The sequence below is a fragment of the Cucumis sativus genome, chromosome 2, assembly GCF_000004075.3.
Source record: "Cucumis sativus cultivar 9930 chromosome 2, Cucumber_9930_V3, whole genome shotgun sequence".
NCBI classification, from domain to species: domain Eukaryota; kingdom Viridiplantae; phylum Streptophyta; class Magnoliopsida; order Cucurbitales; family Cucurbitaceae; genus Cucumis; species Cucumis sativus.
Genome location: NC_026656.2, coordinates 21,952,523 through 21,974,630, shown reverse-complemented (window position 1 = coordinate 21,974,630; position 22,108 = coordinate 21,952,523). Strand labels below are relative to the sequence as shown.

At 34.4% G+C, this 22,108-nt stretch overlaps 2 protein-coding genes across 2 annotated transcripts; one reads left to right on the top strand and one right to left on the bottom strand.

The window, feature by feature from the left end:
* Positions 1-1,058: 1,058 nt before the first annotated feature.
* On the top strand, positions 1,059-11,289 carry LOC101202752. Its single transcript, XM_004138621.3, has 10 exons — positions 1,059-1,475; positions 1,737-1,775; positions 2,412-2,538; positions 2,925-2,986; positions 4,185-4,252; positions 6,691-6,740; positions 8,297-8,366; positions 8,747-8,870; positions 9,385-9,501; positions 11,014-11,289. Exons 1-10 carry the CDS (start codon positions 1,164-1,166, stop codon positions 11,110-11,112), a joined length of 1,068 nt encoding a protein of 355 aa, XP_004138669.1. The 5' UTR covers positions 1,059-1,163; the 3' UTR covers positions 11,113-11,289.
* LOC101223024 (queuine tRNA-ribosyltransferase accessory subunit 2) lies at positions 11,201-22,094 on the bottom strand. Its single transcript, XM_004138620.3, has 10 exons — positions 21,752-22,094; positions 20,768-20,942; positions 20,502-20,660; positions 19,414-19,507; positions 18,968-19,038; positions 18,349-18,400; positions 12,128-12,176; positions 11,910-12,047; positions 11,672-11,791; positions 11,201-11,582 (listed from the first exon to the last, which is right to left on the bottom strand). Exons 1-10 carry the CDS (start codon positions 21,949-21,951, stop codon positions 11,441-11,443), a joined length of 1,200 nt encoding a protein of 399 aa, XP_004138668.1. The 5' UTR covers positions 21,952-22,094; the 3' UTR covers positions 11,201-11,440.
* Between the last annotated feature and the right edge of the window lie 14 nt (positions 22,095-22,108).

The window sequence follows — 22,108 nt, the reverse complement described above, 5'->3', positions numbered from 1 at the left end:
TGTGATTAATTCATGTGTTTAGTACTCGTATTTAACCTTTTTTAATTTTTTAATTTTATGTATTTTATTCCTTTTTTACTTTTCAAATATTTTATTTTAAAACTAACCTATCCATATCTAAACCATTTTTTATAAATTTAAGTTAAATGAATTTATAAAAAAACAAATTTTATTAAATTTATAAAAAAACGAATTTTATTAAATTTATAAAAAAAGTGAATTTTATTAAATTTATAAAAACCAAAACAAAATCAAACTTTAATATTAAATTTAATAACTTTTCAATAGTTGAATAACCTACAAACATGTATAACAAATATTAAAAAAAGTACTTAAACTTTAAATGTATATAAGTTTTCTTTAAAAAGTTCAATTTAATGGTTACCTTTTGATTTGAGATTTATTTTAATTAAATTTTGAATCTAATTTCTTTTACTAAATCATGTACTTTTTCTCTTCCTTCTTCCTTACTTTTACATATTTAATTAATTTATTATATATATTTTTTTATCATTTTTGTTGCATGGAACTTCTTTAAAAAGACGAGAAAAAAAAAGGTAGGTAAGAAAAAATGGATAATATTTTATGTTTAACACCAAAACAGTAATTTATTAAACCTCAATGATTATTTAAAAAAATTAAAAATTTCTCGTCGTATTTTAAATAATTAAAAATTTCACGTTGAATTTAAAAAAATTAAGATAAATTATTTTAAAAACTATAATGATTTGATAAATTAAATATATGAAATTTGTGTATTGAAGTTAGAATATTAATTTAAAAGAAAAATTAATAATTTGTTAATAATAATTACGTAGAAAAGGTCAGATTTAAAGAAATTTCTGAAAGTTATTTTACTAAAACATGTCAAGTGAGTAAATTAAATATACGAAATTTATATATTAAATTTAGAACACAAAATAGAAAAGAGAGTAAAAAAATAAATTTCATACTAAATACATATTATCCTAACAAAAAAAAAAATTCATACTATTATAATGACATTGACGACAGCTTACTATTACAACACAACCGTCCCATGAATCACTTTTCTCCAAAAAGCCCTTTTAACTTCCAAAAGTAATTGGCGGAAAAAAAAAATAGAAAAAGAGAGGTTTGAAGCGAAGCAGGTGAGGTTTGAGTTTGAAGGCTAACCCATTAGAATGACATCGTTCTATTTCGCTACGCCATATTATTCCTCTCTGCACTGCTCTTCGATCCTTCATTCTGAACAGAGCTTCAACCAAGCAATCACTTCCGTCCTTTTCAATCGGAATCTCTTCCCGATTTCTGCAAAGAAATTTAGAATCTCTTCATGCCGGCGCAGGTTTCACGCCGACTCTGTTCGCTCATGCGCTGAAACTGAAGAATCTCGAACTCGGATTTCGGCTGAAAGTAATGAAGTTCCGAGTAATGGAAGCACGCTTTCTACAAGTTTTCTATCTTATCTCTGCCCCTTGCTCAAGCTTTTCGCTGTGAGTAAATTGTATATAATAATAATAATAATAATAATAATAAATTTGCACGTTTATATGGTTTTCAGTTAGCGTATCTGATGAAGTTGTCTTGATTATTTGATATTGATATCCACCGAAACAGTCTAATAACTGTGTACTCTTCATTCGATTGCTTATAGTTACAGTCCAGAGAACAAGGTCTAAAATCCTTCTTTCATTTCCTTTGAACTTTACCTCTTAACGTTCATAATCTTCATTTTCATTTTTTTTAAATTGTAGGGAGGAGATCCTTCGAGAGAGAGGAATTTTACTTTGGAGGCAATAATTTAACCTTCTTCATTTCATTCAGAACTAGCTCTCTGGATTGTTTGCTTCGCTCAATGCGTTTTTTACTTTTGTGTTTCGTCGGTATTTTTACAGTCATTGTTGATATCCTGTTTTTTATAGTTAGTTCTACAACACGTAACTTATTTCCGGAACATATTTTAGGCTGGTACGGTTCTTGTTACGTTGCTAAGATTATATATTATATCAATGCAAAAAAATAGAACGGACAGTTTAAATAGTAGACCTACAACTTCTTTGCAAACTGTCTATTTCATAACTGCATCGAGATGATAGACTGATATTTCCACATATGAATAACAAGATGTAGCGTTCTGCAGCAAAATGTTCATTATGTTGTAATTGGAATCTCAAGCTTTCCCAAACGCTTGAACCTAGTAACTAAAAGCACCATTATGTTCTAGCATCATCAAAACTTTAACCTAGTAACTAATAACATATTCTGGGTAGAACAATATTTATCCGGTCATGAAAATGCTCATATTTTCTCCACCTTTTTATTTGTTGCTACAAGTGTTTACCTTCATTGCTCAATCAGGCAACTTCGTCTAGCTTGCTAGTAATCTACTATCGTTCTATGACATCTCTCATCTTGTTGCTAAAGAGCAGGTAGCCACATCTTCCTTATCTTCATTGGCAAGGCTTCCATGGGGCTCTAGAACATTGTCAGATAATTCTCACAGCAATAGGAATATTGATTTGGAATCTCTGTTGCCTTTGCAACTCTATGAATTTGGTAGTGTCTGTTTCTAACTTTGTAGTTATCTTATCTTGGAAGCCAAAATAGCATTTTCTTCTTATATTTTGGGGTTTAAATTTTTATCGAATGCAAAGTTGATAGAAAGCAGAGGTTATACTGAAATAAAATATATGTTACTCATGAAGGAGGGATGTTTTTATGGAATTTACAAGGAAGATATCCAAACTCAAAGTGGCTTATTGAATTGGTTGTAAATTATAATAAGGAATGCAGTTTTGAAATATTCTATCGTGGAATTCTAGAAACTAACAGCAGCAGTTGTGTTAAAAGCTACTCCAAGTTTTTTTCTGGAGACGTCAATCTTAGCTATTTATTAGCAGTATTTACCAAGTTTTCTCATTTAAAATATTACTTGTGAGCAGAGGCATGCCCTTTTTGCAGGAGGGTTCGAGAAGCCTTGACTGAACTGGATCTTTCAGTGGAGGTATGAAATGAATTTGGCTGACCTAATTTTTGTTGCATGGACATCCCTTGTCTAAATTTAATATAAATTTGAGCTGTTATCTTTATAGCCATCTCTAGTCCATTTGACTGTTTTAAAATTATCCTGATACCTCAAAAAAGATTTATTTCGTGCACATTGATTTAGTTTTGCTTTGATTTTTAGATCGTTTTCTTTGAATATGATTTGATATCACACTTTTTTTCACTTAAGTGGATAGAAAAGATGCATAAAAGTTGGTTTTGGTTGCTTCCTGTGGCTTAATGATTCAAGTATTTCTGTATCAAGTCTCTATCATCACTTGTTACAACCCTTGTTTTGATTGCTTTTACTTCTACAAGAAGTTCCTTAATTCATGTCATGGATGTTGTATTTGCTGCATGACTATCTGATATAATTCAGTCTAGTTATCTTTTCTGCTATCAGCTTTAAAATGTTCTATCATTTTATTAGACTGAATAAATATTCATGAAGTTTTTTTTAAAGTTGCATTTTAGTTGGTTTTCTCCATTAGCAGGAACAAATTTTTTTTCAAGATACTCCATCTTAACTGTCATTTTTTTTTTGGATAGAAACAACTGCTTTCATTGGGAAAATTGAAAAAAAAAGATATAGAAAAAAAACTAAGCCACGGGGAAAACCCCACTAGAGAAAGTTGATGGAAATAATTCCATCTTAACTGTCTTGTAGCAGGCTTTCCTCCTTTTCTCTCTCCTCTTTTTTCTCTTTCAATGTGAAAGCAGCATGATTCAGTGCTAGTGAAGATATGTTTGCCTGTACTTCCTTGTTAGACTTGGAATCATTAGCTGTAATTTCTATGGACTTATTTATTGATGGTTCAAGCTTGTTCCTCTGATTCTTTGTGGGGTCCTGAGGTCTATTCCTTCTCACTGAATTACAATTTGAAATCCTAAGTCTCTCGTCAATAGAAATCTGAACTCAAAACTAAATTGGTGGGAGTGAGGTGCTAACTGACATGTCAATTGTTATAGATGACAGTTGACACCACATCTTTCTAAATTGATATTTGTTATTTTACTCATAATTTGGTCAAGTTAAAGAAACATTTAGACTTAATGGACTTCAATTGCTTCGAATATTAAGTCTACAGTTAATGCCTTGCAGCAAACTATTAGCTCAATGTATTAGCTGCTCAAAACTTACCAAGCGTATTATGCAGGTTTATCCTTGTCCTAAGGGTTCCATTAGACACCGGGACATAGTTAAGAAATATGGTGGCAAAGAGCAGTACGTGATTCTTTCTATTTAGTCCATATTTCAGTTTATTCAACTTCATTTTAAGGTGCCATAATTAGTTAATGTGTTCTGGTAAAAGGTATATTAAAATGATTAATTTAAAACTTAATCATTTGTCTATTTCTTTTCTGACCTACTAATGACCAGTATCAAAGAAACTACCTTGAATTAGTTAAATGGTCAAAGGATAACTTGTAAGCCTTAATCCCTTTGAAAATTACAGTAGCCATCTGATTGGTGGTTAAGCAAAGCTGTTAGTTCTTTAATTCTGAGCATTGCATGGTGAAATAATTGCCCTATTTGACTAGTTCATATGTTGTTGGTTATGACACTTAGGCTGTTTGTTTTTTTTTTGTTTTTGTTTTAGAATCTATATAACTAGAATCTTCAAAGAGATACAACATAAACCGAGACAACTCTCTCTCTCCTTCACCCTTTTCTCTTCTCCAAATACTTAAAGTTATTGATGCATGACAGCCTTAGATAACCATATTTGTTTTGTAGGAATATATATATTTAGTTATCCTTGGATTTGCTTTTGGTAGGGGTGTTCATCGGTCGGTTAGAGTTAGTTTTCTGACCAAACCACCATCGAACCGACTATTGTCAATTTAGTAAATATTCAAATCGACTCTGACCATGAAAGAATGCAAACTGGCCGTTGAAAGGGTCGGTCGTTTGGTTAATTTAAGCCTTTGAAATTTTTTGCAATGTTATCGGATCCAAACCCACACTGATCATACCCCTTCTTATTTTTTACCGACTACCTTCAGTTTGGTTGGTTTTGGTCGGACTCGATTTTTTGATCTATCATGCTCACCTCTAATTTTTGAAAATGCCTTGAATTTTTTATAATTTTTCAAGAGTGGCCTTACAAGTGACAATTATTCATTTATCTATACATTAATTTAATATTTTTTGCATTTATATTGCATAATTTTATTTTAATAATTTGAATGTCTTTTTAAATTAATTTAGTTTATATTATTTTAATGTGTTATTTTCCTCAACAAATTAATCTATATTAATTTGGCTTTTTATAGAAATAAATATTAGTTAAATTCAAATTTGAATATATATCTAAAAAGAAAATAAAACTAAAAAACAATTATGAAATAACCAAGAAAAGTGATATATATGGGAATCTCGAAAACCCATGTTACAGGAGGGTCATCCAAAACTTTTTAGATTTCTGGGCATCTTGTGTCACCGCAAAATAAATGTGGTAATACTGATGTCCATCTTATGGGAATCTTGGATAAGAAAAAATCTTTTTAGATTGAGATTATAAAATATATTTAACTTTATCTACATAAAATTGAGATTGGCTAGTAAAGTAGTTTGGAGTAAATATGACGTGATTTTTTCTGTAATTAATTTTGTTAGCTTCTTTTACAGAGAATCATATTCCTGAATTATAAGATTTTTTTATGCGAATCATTTTGCTGCTGATCTGCCTTTCTCTCTCTTTTGCTCTTTGTATAACCCTCTTGTATTTTGAGTTTTCGTCTCTCTTTATTTAATTATTAATAATAGACTTGTTCCTCTTAATAAATACTAGTTTATTTATTTATAATTATTATTTTAAAAAATTGCCAAACCTGCGATATTGTAGATTAAGACTTTTTTAGATGAGGTACTCTAGAAGAAGTTTTTTCTGGTTGTAAAAGGAGAACTTGGATTTGAAATTGCATTAGAGCTATCAAACCTCCAAATTCCTCAAGATAAATTTTGATTTGATTCTTCAGTAGAAAAAACTGAAAGGTCGGATCATTGGTCTTCAGCCGCTTTTGTCTCTTAGAATCCTCCAAAGATCTCTCTGTTGTGTTGACCTTGTCAGTAGCATCAGCCAGAGGGGAAGAAAATGACTGATCCTTAGAGAGAAGGGGGCAGTAGTAATGAATCATAGGATGATAGGATCGTAGATGGTCACACAATTTTAATTGGAAATAAACCTTAATGTGGGCCAAGAAATGCTTTTGGATGCTTGATTCAAGATTATTCATATGATCAAAGAGAAAACCAAGTTCAGTGATTTGCTTCATCCAAATGTTCAGAAGAACACGAGGCAGCTACTAATGTGCATCATTTTGATAGGCAGGTAATTTAGAACATCCCATTAGAATGGCAGAAGAATTTATAAATGCAATCAGCAATGCAATCGCTTGTAGCCTTTCTTTGTTTTTGTTTTGGTCTTTGCGAGTGCTTTTGCAATTGTACACATTTGAATAAGAAAAAATCTTCCTATTCTTCCACTTCAACCGATCTTAACCAACAAAATATACTTTTTGTTATCAACTCTTCTTGAAGCAGCTTTCTGTGAGCCCCTTCAGTAGTGGAGGGTTTTAAGCCAATCAAATGGCATAAGAAGTAATGATATGCTTTAATTTTTTTAGACATTTATTCTTAATTAAAACTTGTAAATGCAGGTTTCCTTTTCTTATTGACCCAAATACCAGTACTTCACTGTATGAAAGTGGTAAGTGATTAAATTTTTTATTGTTACAGTATCTATTTTTCGACTATTCTAATGCTTTAATTCACATTTTTGGTTGTGGTCGTTCTTGTTTTTCATGTATAATATAGTGTATATCAACTCGTGCATTCTGAATTCCGAGTCCTAATTTTTAACAATGGGTGTTGCCGTTAATCTCATCGCTATGGTATAGAAAGTTGTCATCATATCCATTTTCATCCATTGATCAGTCTTCTTGCAAGTATCTAGTGTTATCAGATACATGTATCAACTTCTTATGTTCCATGGAGTATGTGCGATTTGTGAATGGAACGGTGGGATGCTCTAGAGTTTGAAGAAAAGATCGTAATCTACTTCACTAGATGAATTTAGCAATTTTTGAAAAATTAAAATCTTCCATTAAACTTGGACAGGAATAAAGGGGAAGTTAAGGCATTTTCCAAAAAATTGGAGATCGATTTCTCAGCAAATAAAAGAATAATAGCAAATAGAAGTTTAGATTGGATGCTCCAAGACGAGGTTTTAAATGATACAATATCTCGTGGTTCTAAAATTCTTCTTGTCATTCTCCTTTCCTTTCTACACCTTTTAGATAAGAAACAAGCAATCGTGGGCACAAATGAAAAGAGTGAGGACGAGGGTGGAGCATCCACAAGGGGAAAACAAAACTAATTACTATAAAGAAGAACATTTGCCATCTTGGAGTATCCTGGTAGATTTATGCTGCAGTGTAAATAATTAAACACCTAGTTTATGTGTATGGTGAACTCAAACTCGTAAAATGTTATCTCTTGTCTCTTTAGATACTTTGAATTATAGAATAGCTTCAAGCACAATCGACCCGAAGTAGTTAAAGGTTATGAAGGCTGGATTTCTATAAAATTCTTACCATTGGATTATTGGAGCATATTTTGGTGAACTTGAAAGTATTTATTTATATACTTTGAATATGATTAGCTGTTCAGAGGCTATCAAGGTTAGTCAAAACCTGTGTGGTTTCTTGCCGGCAACGGTCGAGTTAAGAAATGAAATTCAGGGCCATATTTTTCTCAATTTTGGGGACTTTGAAGTGATGGAAAATCCGAAGGTCATTGAAGGAGCATTGTTCTTAAAAGACTACAAATTCGATTGAAATTACGCGTTGATGGATCCGCATGATAATATAGGTTTAATCCAAGCCAACTGCAAATTCTGATTGTTCAAATTTTAAAACTATTCTTTTACAATACTATTACATTTGTTCGTTAGCATAGACCATTGAATGATTGTCTTGCAATGGTAGCTGTTCCCAACATCATCCTAATAAATCTCAAAATAATTTAAAAAAGGGTAGAAAACGGAGACTTAAGCTCAATGAATAAGAAAAGTGAAACAAACTGGACCATGACTTTGTAGAGCAGCAATATACCGATCGGACGCCATTAAACATGAGGGATAATGTTGTTAAAATGCTTCAGCTTTCAAAATATTCTTGCGTTCTTATCTTTCACTTTCCTTGGCCAGCTTCTGTGCTATTTGATTATTCTATAACATGCACGGTTTCTATTTTATGCTTATAGGTGATATCGTGAGATACCTCTTTTATCAGTATGGAAATGGTAGAAGCCCCTCAACAGGGCTTTTAGAAAGGTAACTGGACGTCTTAACCTTTTTTTTGTTATTGAGCGTATTATAGTCTTTTCAGAGAACAAGTATGAAAGTTGTTTGACTTATTAATTTCTACTTATTAAATTTGTCTTAAAAAGGTTTAGGCAAGATGTGCGTGAACAATTTTTTAGATGCAATATGGGTAATCAATTATGTTCTTAATTATGGGGACTAATGTGAACCCCCTTACTAACATGGGAAATCATTTTATTATCTGTAAGCATGTTGGTTTTCACAATCTTCATGCATCAGAAAGAAAGGGTTTCCCGATATCACAGATGTGTGCAGTGTGCATACCTTTTCATATGGAAAGCCCATATTGGCTCTTTTTCGTTCATAATTAAAATTTTTATTTTATGTAGTACATTGTTTTCGGGGTGGATGCCAACAATTCTTAGGGCTGGCAGAGGAATGACATTGTGGGGAAAGGCCTCAACAGACCCTCCGCCAGAAAAGCTCAAACTTTTCTCATACGAAAACAATCCGGTATGCCAATGAGATATCCTATGTGTTATATATGCCTGTGGCGTGTTTATCTCTCCTTTTCATTTATAACCTCCGAAATCTACCATAGCTACGATTCATTATTGTAATGTTAAAGATTAGGCTGCGTATATAATCCGTCAGGTAAATTACTTTGTTTTATTTTTCTTCTGTCAGCTTACTTTGGTATAGAATTAGGGTCGTATTGGGTTGGAAGTTTGCAACCATATAGTAGTTGAGTTGGGTTAGTACTGTATAAATACCCCCAAATATGCCGGTATAAAAGTAAGTAGCACGTACTTTCCATTCTCAGATTGCAGGATTGGAATGATTATCTATATATATTAATATTACCTTTCCAACCTTTTTATAGTCCGTTTACCATTTGGTTGAAGAATGCCAATGGATTAACGAATGCTGACATATATTAAGAGTATAAACTGCAGTATCATAGTGTTTTGTAATACGTAAGTTCTGATGTATTGAGGAAAAGTAAGTATTGCGCTAAACTTTGCAGTATGCTCGAATTGTGCGCGAAGCATTATGTGAGTTGGAGCTTCCTTACATCCTGCATAACGTGGGAAAAGGATCTCCAAGGACAAAATTACTTCTTGACGTTTCTGGATCAGAAGAGGTTCGTTACTTACTACATAACCCACATTACTTTTTGCTATGATAATTATGATATTTTTGTTTGCATGAATTCCTGCGTGCTCTCATGGTCATTCTATTTACCTCATTATTTAGAGTTGAATCGATACTTTCTCTAAATATATATGGAAAAGTATAGGATTAGTGTATGTGACTAACAATCCTCGTCGGTTTATCCTACATCTGTCAAGTTTTCGTCTTACAAAACTAGCATGTTTTTTGAAACCTTGTTTAACTTATTTTTCTCGATTCATCTTAGGTGAGATCAGCCACTGAAATTTTGCTAAAAAAATAACTTTTTCAATTCTTATCAATTGTTTTTCGAAAGCTCGTCTAACTTATCAATTTTCTTGAGTCTAGAGAGGATTACATATCGAGATACCCTAATTATATGTCATATCTTACATAAATTTTCAAATCTTGTAGCAATAGAATTGCATTCTTAGCCAAAATTTTTTTTAAAAAAGACAAACTTTTAGAAACTGTTTTTTTGTTTTTCAAATTTTGGCTTGCCTCTCGAAAGCATAGGCAAGAGTAGATATCAAAGTAATAGGTTTAATGGTTGAAGAGACTATTTCGAGAAATCAAAAACAAAAAGTTGTGGTTTTTCAAAGTTCGTTTTTGTTTTTGATATTTGGTGAACATAACTCCTTTTATTGAAGAAAAATGTAAGACAAGACACTTTGAGGAATTAAAATAAATGAACTTAAGTCCCATCTAGTAACCATTTTATTTAGATTTTTTATTTTGAAAGTTAAGTTACTTTCTGCAATAGTTTGGATCTTTTTAAGCAGAAAAGTCGAATTCTTCATCAAATTTCAAAATAAAAACAAACTTTTAAACATTATTTTTTGAAGAAAAACATTTGACTTGATTTTTGAAAACATAGAATGTGGGTAACAAAACAAGATTTTTCAAGGTGAAATGAGTGTTTATGACTGTAAATGGTTTCTAAGTTAATTTGACTGTTAGTTAACTACTAACAAATAAAAACAGTGGACAATCTTTTTCTACTTTCCTTTCTGCTTTTCAGTTTTCCCTTTTCTCTTCTCTTTCAAATTTCTCCCCTCATTATGTGTAACGATGCATGAAAAAATCAATTGGAGGTATATAAAATTTACCAGGGGAATCAAATTGATTGACTATTTTTTATAGGTTTAAATCCAAGATTCAACTCATTTGCAGGTTCAAGAGCAGATCACTACACTGAAAAAAAAAAAAATCTTTAATTCTAACTAACGAAATGAATCAAAATATTTATAGAATATAGCAATAATATTAAGTCCTATTTGAAACTATGAGACACTAAAATTTTGAAAATATTTTATAATTCTAAAGCTACCAACCAGAACTAAGTTTCAAACAATTGAACGCCACCTAAACTATGTGAAGAACAAGTCATCATCCCACACTAAACTTGAACTAAGTTTCATGGAAGCACAATGGTTTATACATAGTCTTCATGGACTCATTACCTCCCTTATCTAAATATCAGGTACCTTACCTTATTGATCCCAATACTGGTATTAAGACTGGCGACTACAGGCAGATTTTATCTTATATATTCCAGACATATTCTGCAGCTACTCGATAGATTTGGTTTATATCTCATATATTCCATACATATTAAATGTCTTGCTTGTAATCTAGATGATCAATCAATGTAGTCTTTAGTATGGGAATTTCCATTGAATTTTCTTGTTGATCTTATGTTAGATGATTTATGTGCTATCTTTGTTTGAATAGTTTATACATAATAATCGTTGATTAATACCTCCCTAGTCTACACCACTAATTATTGAAGTACTCTTTAATAAGTGAAGGTACACATTGCTGTTAATATATTATGAATCAACTCATAACGTAATTTAATGAGGCATAACATTCTTTTCAATATAAAAATTACTTGTTAGATGAGCTCGTCAAGAGCTGAGTGCTGATGTAGGCAAGGTCAGATGATTGCGCCTCTCCTCCACAAATTTCTGATGAAATTGCTGAAATTTGCCTACCTTGATTGCTTCTCGGATTGATTGAAAGAATCCTAAATAATGATAAGTATTGTGTCTGCAATGAGGTGAGAATAAATTAATAATTATTGTGAGAATAAAATTTAGGGACGACTAAGTATATATCATCAAGTGAAACGTCCATACATCTCCAGCAGTATCTGAGCCAGCATTTCATGGACATTTAGCAAGTGATTTATATAAGCCTTCGTATGATTCAGGCAAGTATAGCAATTACACCCCTCAAGAATTGGTGATGTATCTTTCCTGGCAAAAGCAATAATTTTTTTTGGCAAAGACATAGATAATGCAAATTAGAAAAAGGCTAAATGCTGGCAAATCAATACTGAAGCAATAATAGAGATCTTAAGTATTGAAAACTTACCGAAAAACTATTGCTCTTAAGTTAATCTTTGTCATGTCACTTGCATTGTCTATCAGGTGCGCGTCTGGCTGTTTCTCCACAATTCCATCAAGTGGGAAGGTGAGAGCAAAGCCTCCAAGGGTTAAATGATATATGTACCTACAACACAATAATGGAACTATTTATAGAGAAACAATCATAGAAAGACAAACTAACTAAATTTAAAATGATCAACATACGCAGAGTCAAAGAGATCAACTCCCGCAGCAATGCCCTGCAAGACCTCCTCTGCAACATCAAAGTAAACGTATATATAAATAAATGAAAGTTTAATGAAAATGAGAACCAGACGTAAAGTAGAAACCTTCGAATTCATCATAGGATGAGGACACACCAATACAAATATTTATTAAGTCAGCTACCAAATATTGAGGCTAATAAAACCATAAACCAACATCACTTTAGTGTCATTAAAATATTAAAGTTATATATTTTCATCCTTCGTAGATTAGATACAAGAGTCCAACCAAAAAGTCAAACCATGATGTAGTACATGTTTGAGAGTGATTTTGATTTTTGAAATTATTAAAATCACTTTTGTCATGTTCAATACTACTCTAAGATGCACTTTTTTTAAACAGAAAAAAACTTCTTTATTAATATAAAACTCAAAGTAGAAGAAAATTATACAATGAGAATAATAGAGAAGCCTAAAAGTAGAGGATCAAGAGATGCACCCGAACATCTCAACTAAGTTGACATCCCCTTAGCGCCATCATTATATCCCATAGAAACAGCAAGAGAACATATAGGTATCAAATATACTAGAAGACTAACAACTAGAGGAAAACAAAGAAACAAAACAGGGAGGGGAGATAGAACTCCCAAAGGCCCCCAAACATGTATAATCCTGTAGTCTTGAGTCTTTGGTGGATGAAAGCTGTCTAGTTTAGGCATACGTCCCGAATAGAATAATCCATTTGTCGTGTCTAAAGTGCCCACCCAGCCCCTTTCCCTGTCGCTAAATATCCGCTGATTGCGCTCAAACCATATTTCTGCCAATAAAGCTTTTGCCATGTTTATCCAAATTAGTCTCGGCTTCTTTGGCAACAAAGGGGCTCTCAACAACTGAAAAACATTGGAACTTAAAGATCCGTTGAAAGTCCAAACCAGATTAAAAATAAAGAAAATACTTCTCAAGCAATTGAAGGAGTAGGGGCTTAAAATAAATAAACGTAGTAAATCCTCACTGTTCTTTAAGCATAGAGGACACACCGAACACAACAAGAACTCGTTAGGGATTTTTCTTTGCATGATCAAGTAGGAGCAGTGAAGGAGACCAAATGCCATAATCCAAATTAATATGTTGACTCTCCTTGGATTATTAGTCTTCCAAAGAACTTTAAAGATATCTTTGTCCAATGGGGAAGAAGGGTGGGTCGAAAGGGATTTGATTGAGAATCTGCCCGATGAGTTTAATGACCGTGCTCATCTATCTTCCAATTATGTCACTCTCTTAAAAGAGAGGAGTAGCAAAGATTGGAAGTTCGGAATTTCATCATCTTTCAGTAGTCTATGAAACACTATAGACCAAGAGTTTGTGGCTATGTCCCAATGGGATGCAACTGAACCGTTAGGAAGCAAGGCTATTCTGAATAGTTTCAGATATTGAATGTTTAGAGAGACATTACCTACCCATGAGTTTGCCCAAAATGCCAATCTTCTTCCATTGCAAGCTTAGAAGAGGCCAATACTTCCACCTTTCTCCATGTTCTTAAGATGTTGACCCAAAGGACTTCTTAGACTATTCTCGAAATTGCTCAAAGTGTGCCAATCAATCTATCAAAAGCTTCACTGCCAACTTCTATCACTTGTCTCTACAGCGCGATATCCTCCTTCGTGTATCGCCACCATTTAGCAGTCATATTTTGAGTTTTGATACCACCCAATCCCAGCCTCACATCAAGCTGAGAAGGTCTGACTTTTCTCCAAGGCACCAGATGGTTTATTTTTCTACTAGAGTGTCCCTCCAAAAAAGAAATTTCTCATTAGCTTTTCTAGAGTAGAAGCTACATTTTCTGGAATGGCAAATATAGACAAGTAATACGTTGGAAGGCTAGCCAAGACTGAATTACATAAGGTCTGTCTTCCACCTCTTGAGATATTGAACCTTTTCCATGCATCCAATTTTTTGTGTACCCTGTCAATCACTGAACGTCAAAAGTCTTTCTGCGTTGGATAGCCTCCCAAAGGAAGACCTAAAGACAAAACAGGAAGCTTTTCCACTTTGCATCCTAATTTTCCTACCATTTGGAGTAATTCTTCATCCCCACATTTGGAGTTCCGATTTGTCCCCTGGCCAAAACACCGTTCAAACAAATTAATAGCTTCCTTTAACTTGATGAGCATGGCCTCATCATTTTTACATAATAGGATAGTATCATCAGAGTATTGGATAATGGAATGTGAACCCTATCTTTTCCAACCATGAAGCCTTCAAATTGACCTTTTATCGTGCACCTTGTTAATGGTGCCTCCTAAAACTTTACTGACAAGCAGAAATAAAAGGGGAGAAAGAGGATCTTCTTGTCAAATGCCTCATAGAAGCCACTATCCTTCCTCTTGGTTTTCCGTAGATGAAGATGGAGAATCGAGGATTTTTTAGGCAACCCAACATCCAGGATGACCATTTAGAGTTGAACTTCTTACAATGCAATATCTTTTCAAGGAAGCCTCAATCCACTCCATCAAAGGCTTTTTCAAGATCTAATTTTAAAATCCATCTCTTCTTTTTAGCACGATAGACTTCAATTGCCTCGTTAGCTATTAGAACCAGGTCTAATATCTTCCTTCCTTCAGTAAATGCGCTTTGAAATGGGCTTATGATTGAATCCAAAACCAGTTTTACACGATCCACTAACAATTTAGCTATCGCCTTGTATGTGAGGGTGGTTAGGCAAATGGGTCTAAAATCCTTTGCGTGAACCACATCCTCTTTCCCTTGTATTGAACAAATGAAGTTTTCTTGAATGCAAGCATTGAGCTTTACATTTATGTGAAAATCATCAAACAAATTTTTAAAGCTTCCTTTTGATTTCAGCCCGTGCTTCACGAGGAACTCCTTGATGAAACCATCCGATCTGGGAGCTTTATTTCCACCAAGTGCCTTGACTGCCTTAAATATTTCCTCCTCCAAAAATCTAGTGACAAGTAGCAAATTCTGATTGGGAGTGACACAAGGCCAGTCTGTAATATAAGGGATGCATCTGTCCCCTGGAATCCTTTTATAGAAGCCATAAAAAAAATCCCAATAAAAGCCTCTCAATATCTCGAAATGACTTTGTTGCCATCCCTTGCTCATCCACCAATTTTGTGATTAAATATCTCCTTTTTTTACATTAAGATATATGTGAAAGAAGCCCGTGTTCTGATCCCCTACTGCCAATCAGTTTAGTTTACTTTTCTGGATGCAATTTCTCTATTCAACTCTGTAAGCACTTAATAAATCTGCTTGAATGGCAGATTTACGGGCCAATTTTCATCATTTAAACCAAACCATTCTGCAATCACGTCACAGGCTTTGAATTCCTTCAACAACCTGTCTTCTTTCTGCTTAAAGGAGACCTGAAAAAAGGTGTGCTACTCCTTTACTGTTATTTTAACTTTGTGCAGTTGTTCATGTAATATGAATCCTGCCCAACCATTGCCAAGAGGACTGTTCAGAGCTCCTTCAATGACTAGATTATATTCTTTGACCAGCAGCCAGCTACTGCAAAACCTGAATGGATAAGGCCCCCATAGAATCGCCCGACTCCAATAGTAAAGGAAAATGATTAGAGAATATTCATGCTTTACCGGACACTCTGTTCTCAAACACTTCTTCCCATTTGTTATAAATAAAAAATCTATCCAGCAAGGACCTTGAGGCTAATCCTCCCTCTCTAGACCATGTGAATCTGCCATTTTGAAGAGGAAGTTCCATGATGTTAGCTGAATCAATGAAGTTATTAAAAAGCCTCATTCCTCTTGTGTTTCTACCAATGGGAGGTCTCTCATCTGCCATGCGAGTAACGTTGAAGTCTCCTCCCAAACACCAAGCCTCAACACCACATTCTAAAATGGATGAGAGCTCTGGCCAAAGAGTTTTTTTCTCTGTAACCAGTAACCACACGAACCATATACATTGGTATTCCAACATCGTTTCTTGCACACCGTATCGCCTTTAATTGAGAGAGAAAACCTCCCTTTGATATTCTCAACCACAGTAATTTTGCTCTTGTCCCACATTGTGAGGATACCTCCTGATGCACCTAAAGATTCCACAAACTCCCATTCGCTGTCTTTGGAATTCCATATTGACTTAACAAAATACTGCATCAAAGTTTTCCATTTTCGATCTTGAATCATAACCACATCTGGATGATGATTCTTTATGAATTTCTTGAGGGCTAAGCACTTGGTGGGATCTTTCAGTCCCCTTGTATTCCAAGAAATTATCTTCATGGGAAAGGGATCCTGAAAGGCCTTACTCAAACCAGCAGTGGGACTTCTAATAATTTAACAGGGCCTCCCCTTTTAAATAAGTAATCAAATCCACTGCTTCTATTTCAGCATTCTTGTTAGTGTACTTCAAACCCTTTGATTCTTCATTGCTAACACTATAGGGAGAGACTATTTCTGTGTTTGACTTTCTTAACTGAGTCAACCGATTGGCATGGACATCCTCGTAATAAAGTGATTTTAGTGTTAGGATCTGTGAAACTCAAGAAATTAAAAAGTTTAAGAGTTGGTGGAACTGTAACTGGCCTGTTTTGAAGTGTAACAGTTTGCTTTTTGGAGCTGCAGACCTCCAGAACATCCGGGTTATCCTAAAACAAAGAGAGCTTGCTCATTGATTTCTGCTGTGGGGCCTCTTTTGGAGCTTTGAGGGAGCAAGCACCAAGAGATTCACACTTTAGCAATGCAGTCCAGACATTATCAAAAGATGTTTGTTTTCTAATGACTCTTTAGGGGGGATTTTCAGAGAGCTGCCTTTACTCTTTCCTTTACATAGTCTGAGCTTGATTGGGGTAACAACCTTTGTTGAAGATTGGGCGACACCGGCTAAATGGAGTTCTTTGAGAGAGAGGCCGTTTAAAATTTGTGGTGAAAAGGGTGGTCTAGCAGCAGCATTTTCAGAACCACTCGAGGCAGTGAGGGAAGGCGCCATTCTGTTTCCTTTTCCTCTGTCCGACCCCCTTCAGCTACCTGATGATTTATAGAAAAGAAATCATGAATCGTGGGCCCACAGACTTAACAAAAAGTTGTCTTTTACAGGTTTAGCAAAGTTCATTAACTGTGACTCTTCATTCTTCTGCGGATTTAATACTATTTCGGCCTGCCTGAACGTCTCTTTCCTCCTCTCTGGCACCAATGGGTGTTCATGAGGAAGTTGTAGATCTTCATATGGATTTCTTGCTAATGGTAACACTGCGAAGGTGGATTTTGGGACATTCAGAACCAGGGGAAACTAGAAAAATCTACCGCTTCATCTTGTAAAGTTGTCCTAATTCGCAAAAGATCAGTGGAGTTTTCAAAGCCTTTAATCACTAGTGGCTTGCTTATTTTACTTGGCGGATTCAATTGTTCAATATCACTAAAGTTTAAGAAAATGTTTCCTCTCTTAAAATCTTTGATATATATCGTTGAGGGCATAAAACCACAAACATTCTTCTTGACTTTGATTCTTGCTTCACTACAATTTGTAAGATTGACTTTCTCTAAGGCTATGAGCTCGTGTCTCCCAAAATGGTCTCTAATAACCTCGAAGCTCTTCTGCACCAATAGTCCAAATGAGGATTTTTTATTTTCAACCATCCTCCAAATCCTTTCATGACTATTGGCCGGTTGTGCTTGAGCTTGTCCCATTGTTCAAGAACCTATCGACTGTCATATCCCATCTCCACTAATGTAGTCCTTGATCGAGCCTTGGTCAAGACTAATGCAAACAGGGGGTTTATAACAATCTTAGCTTGAAATAAGGTTCCAACACTTCGTATTTCTCTCCGGTCGTTGAATGCAAAATGTTTAGTAACTATCCAGAGCTGCTCAAAATTTAGTTTGAGCAACTTCAAGGTTCTTGATAACCCGCTGCTTCTGATTACATGCTTTTGATTTCATACTTTGTAACTACCTCCATTTTGTGTTGTCAAACTCGTTGGGGGAAACTGGGAGGAAACACCAGCAACCAGAGAGGAGAGAGAACTTACCTAAATTGCAAACTCTCTAAAAAACACATTTAATCACTCAAAATCAATTCAATATTTAATTTTATCCTTTTAAATGAAATTTTAAATAATTAAAAAGTATTTTTGAAGTGTATATGAAAAATGATAAAAATGATTTAACAATTTCAGAATCGTTACCAAACATGTCGTTATTCGTCAAACAACTTCAACCCCAAAAGATTGAAAGACTATACCTGGAAGTCCAAGCCCACAGATCATACGCGGCATTTCCTCTGGTAAAACATCCTGTGCAAGCAATGAAAGAATTACTAGAAATACTCTTTTTCAAAACAAAAAAGTCCAATTGGTTTATTATAATTTGCAATTTGCCCAGAAAGAAAAAAAATGCATCAAAAAAGTAGAAACGAGGCAACACAGCTTTGTACAGAGCTATTTAGAACATAGAAAACAAAGGCAAAAAACAACCTCAAGCAAGACCAAGCTCCAACATTGTTAACAAATGATATGGAAACTGAAGGGAAATGACGGAAAGAAAAAGAGAGAAGCAAAGGGATATATGGAAGTAAAGGAATAGGCGCAGTTGCCTTTTTGTTTTTTGTTGGAATAGATTACCAAGGACTGTGAATGTACAGAGAATAGAAGAAAAAAACCTCAAAAAAACCAGACCAAGCTCCAACAAATTTTTAACAGAGAGAGTCTACAAATCTAACTTGCTACTACTAAGCTTCAAAGTTCAACTCAAACTACTACACACGAAAAACATGCACGTTCTTATTTCTTAGTTGGTGCAAGAAAAGAATGGTGATACTCCAAAAAGAACAAACCTAACAATACTAGATGCTAAATCCTTACCGTAACAGCATCAAGAAGGGAAGGACGCTCATCCATGCTTTCTCCAAACCCAAAACCTCCAATCCAGTAACCTAACAAAAATTGTTTGTTTGAACTGAAATATTAGAACAAGAAGCTTAAAACTAAGATAGAAATGATAAATTTAACTGAAGAAAACAAAAAACTATCATGCCTTACATACTAGATAGGGCTAAGGGTGTTATGAAAAGAAAACATCAGGAACGTAAATCTAGATATTTTGTTTCAAAATTTTATGGGGTATGCTAATAATTTTGAATATGTACCTTAAGAGACATGATACAAACAGATTATTAAGAACATTGGCAGTCTAGAGAAATTCTGCTTGAGCTCGAAATTGATATTACTCAAAACTAGTTTTCCAAACATGAATTCTTGAACTTGTTACCATTATTTCACCTTAATGTGAAAAGAACATGTTAAAGAACCTGATACATTACGCTTCACAACCTCCACAGCACATCTTTGGCGTTCTTCAAGATCATTGCCCCCGACAATAGCTCCAAAAACAGCCCCACCTGTCTTCATTATAATAATAAGTTACTTATTCCAAATCAATCATGACATGATTAGGAAAAGAAAAATGTAAAATGAATCAAACCAAGACACAAAAGCCAAATACTATCACTTGATCATGATTCATGACAGTGTTCTCATACTGCCTCTGCATCAATGATTTTTAAACACAACAGTCATAACTCTTTCAGAAATCTAGGTGGACAAAAGTTACTAAAATCACAAATAAATAAGTCTACTTGAATTAGAAGTCTGGGGATATAGAAAGTGTAGGTTTCATCTGTGCATTTGTTAACAACCACCTCTAAAACACTATGGGAAACCACAATCAAATCATGTTTTTCAAGATGCTCCATCTTTTCACAAAATTTCACCCATAGGCTATATCATCTAGACCAGGAGACTTTAGACACCCAAAGTCCTAACCCTTTCACTTTTGAGAATCTACTCCTAAAAAAATGAAAATAAAAGCCCGTCCAACCAATCACTGCAGATTTTGGAAAATCTCTGGTCACCTAACATTCCCAGGTTTTTGTAAAAATGTACAACCTCTCACCATATCCTCATCGGATAAAATTATGTCATTTCTATCAATCAATTTAAAAGGGGCCAGATTTCTTGTTTCCCTCCTTTAAACAGCTTGCTTTAAAAATTTTGGTCAACATTCTATGCTCCTCCTGTTCTCTATGATGTTTCCTCTATCAAGTCATTATTATGCTATAAATTTCCACAAAGGACTGCACATGCAGATGATCTCCTAAGCATAATTTCTAATCAGCTGTTTTTCCCAACTTATGTTCTCTCTGTGAGCATAGACACGTGTTATGTTTAAAACACACAGCAAACTACAAAAGAGCAATTATGTTCTGCTTATCCAAACGCTTATAAGTGATGCCCACTGACATTTCTCAACATTAGAAATCTAAATCTAGCAGAGCTCAAAACTAGAGAAAATGCTGATACAATTAATACTATGAAAGGAATATTCAAGCATTCTTACTGAGTTCAATGCGATGCATTCATCCAGCCATTTAACTGTTCGATCCACTGATGTTTTATTCCTTTTATCTGAAACCCATGAGGGCACTTCATCAGCCAAGGATGCCCAAATGTCTGGTTTCATGGATGAAATCATTTCAATGTACTCAACAGGTCTAATCTACAATTTCAAAAGGAACTTAGACTTTTTTTTTTTCCTTTCAAACTACATAATAAAGAAAGGGATAACAAAAGTTGATATGAAAAAGAGTGATGAGATTCCATTACCAAACGACGACCACAAGTTGTCTCAAAAGATGCTCCAAATTTATTTGTAGCATCACATTCTGGAAGGGACTGAACAGAATCTCTCGCTACTGCAGCAAATCCATATTCATGCAAACCAAGTAAATGCTGGAGCCCTCCAATATTCGATATTGTTTTCGATGATGGACCTTCCAAGCTAATATTTAAATGATTAAATAGTAAATGTGACTTCTCTAGAGAAGAACAAATATTTAATGTGACTATCAACAAAACAATATCTATTAAGAAAAGCAATCTTCATGTTATAATTGAAACATTAAGATGAAATGAACATAACTTATTTCTTGACTACACGGTGAAGTACAACTGATGTTTTTATACAAGAAGGAATGAATCGTGAAAATCTTAACCGATACAAGGCAGTTGTAACAGGAGCACACGTGTTCAAAGAACATCGAGAAACAACGTTCAGAATCAAGGACCAAAGACAGATAAAAGTAATGGATTCCATATTTACCGGACGCTGTTTTACGAATACAAAGGATTGTTAAAGAAATCCCTAGATGAACTATCTCGAAAGAGTCTAGAGCGCAAGTAGCCACCACGTAAATTAGTCGTTTAGTTATTTAAGAATCACGAGGACATAGTTATCATTTCAACTTCCATGATCACACACCCTGCATCCACCGCCACTCTACCGTGCGAAAGCGTCCTTTCCTATACATAGTACTATCAGTGCCAACCACCATGACGTATTCCTCTAGAAAATTTTAAAAGGCACCACACGATTATTACTAAATACGAACTTCTTATCTCATTCTTTAGCCCGTCGTATTCTCATAATTATGGAGCAGTTTCAAGTCATGGAGTCGTCTTCGCATACAAACAATCTTAAGAAATACGAGAACGAATAAATGAAAAGGAAATCCATGCAACGCGCTCCAATTTCAAAACACAGTGAAGGCGAGTGGAGCTGAAGGAATATGGATAGTGTAGAATACTTACAAGTGAAGAGGACTGAATTGGAGGAGGTGAGAATCAGGGGAAGGGAGAGAGGGAAGAAGATCAGGAGAGATGAAATGAGGAAGTCCTTTGCGAGTAGAGAGAAGTAACGCCGGAGTGTCAATGGCGGCAGGGCAGTTGCCGAGCTGCAGAAATCCAGTGCGCGCCTTGCCGTTGCTCCATGCCTTCACAGCGAATTTCATTCTGTCTCTAAACTGACAAAGATGCTTGTGGCGCTCAATTCTGTTTGAAATATTGGACGCTCATTATATAGGGAATGCCACTTCAGCCCTAGCCGCCTACTCTTTCTTTCTCACGGCAGAACTGCCTTTTTATTTTCCTTTCGATTGTTACCAAATA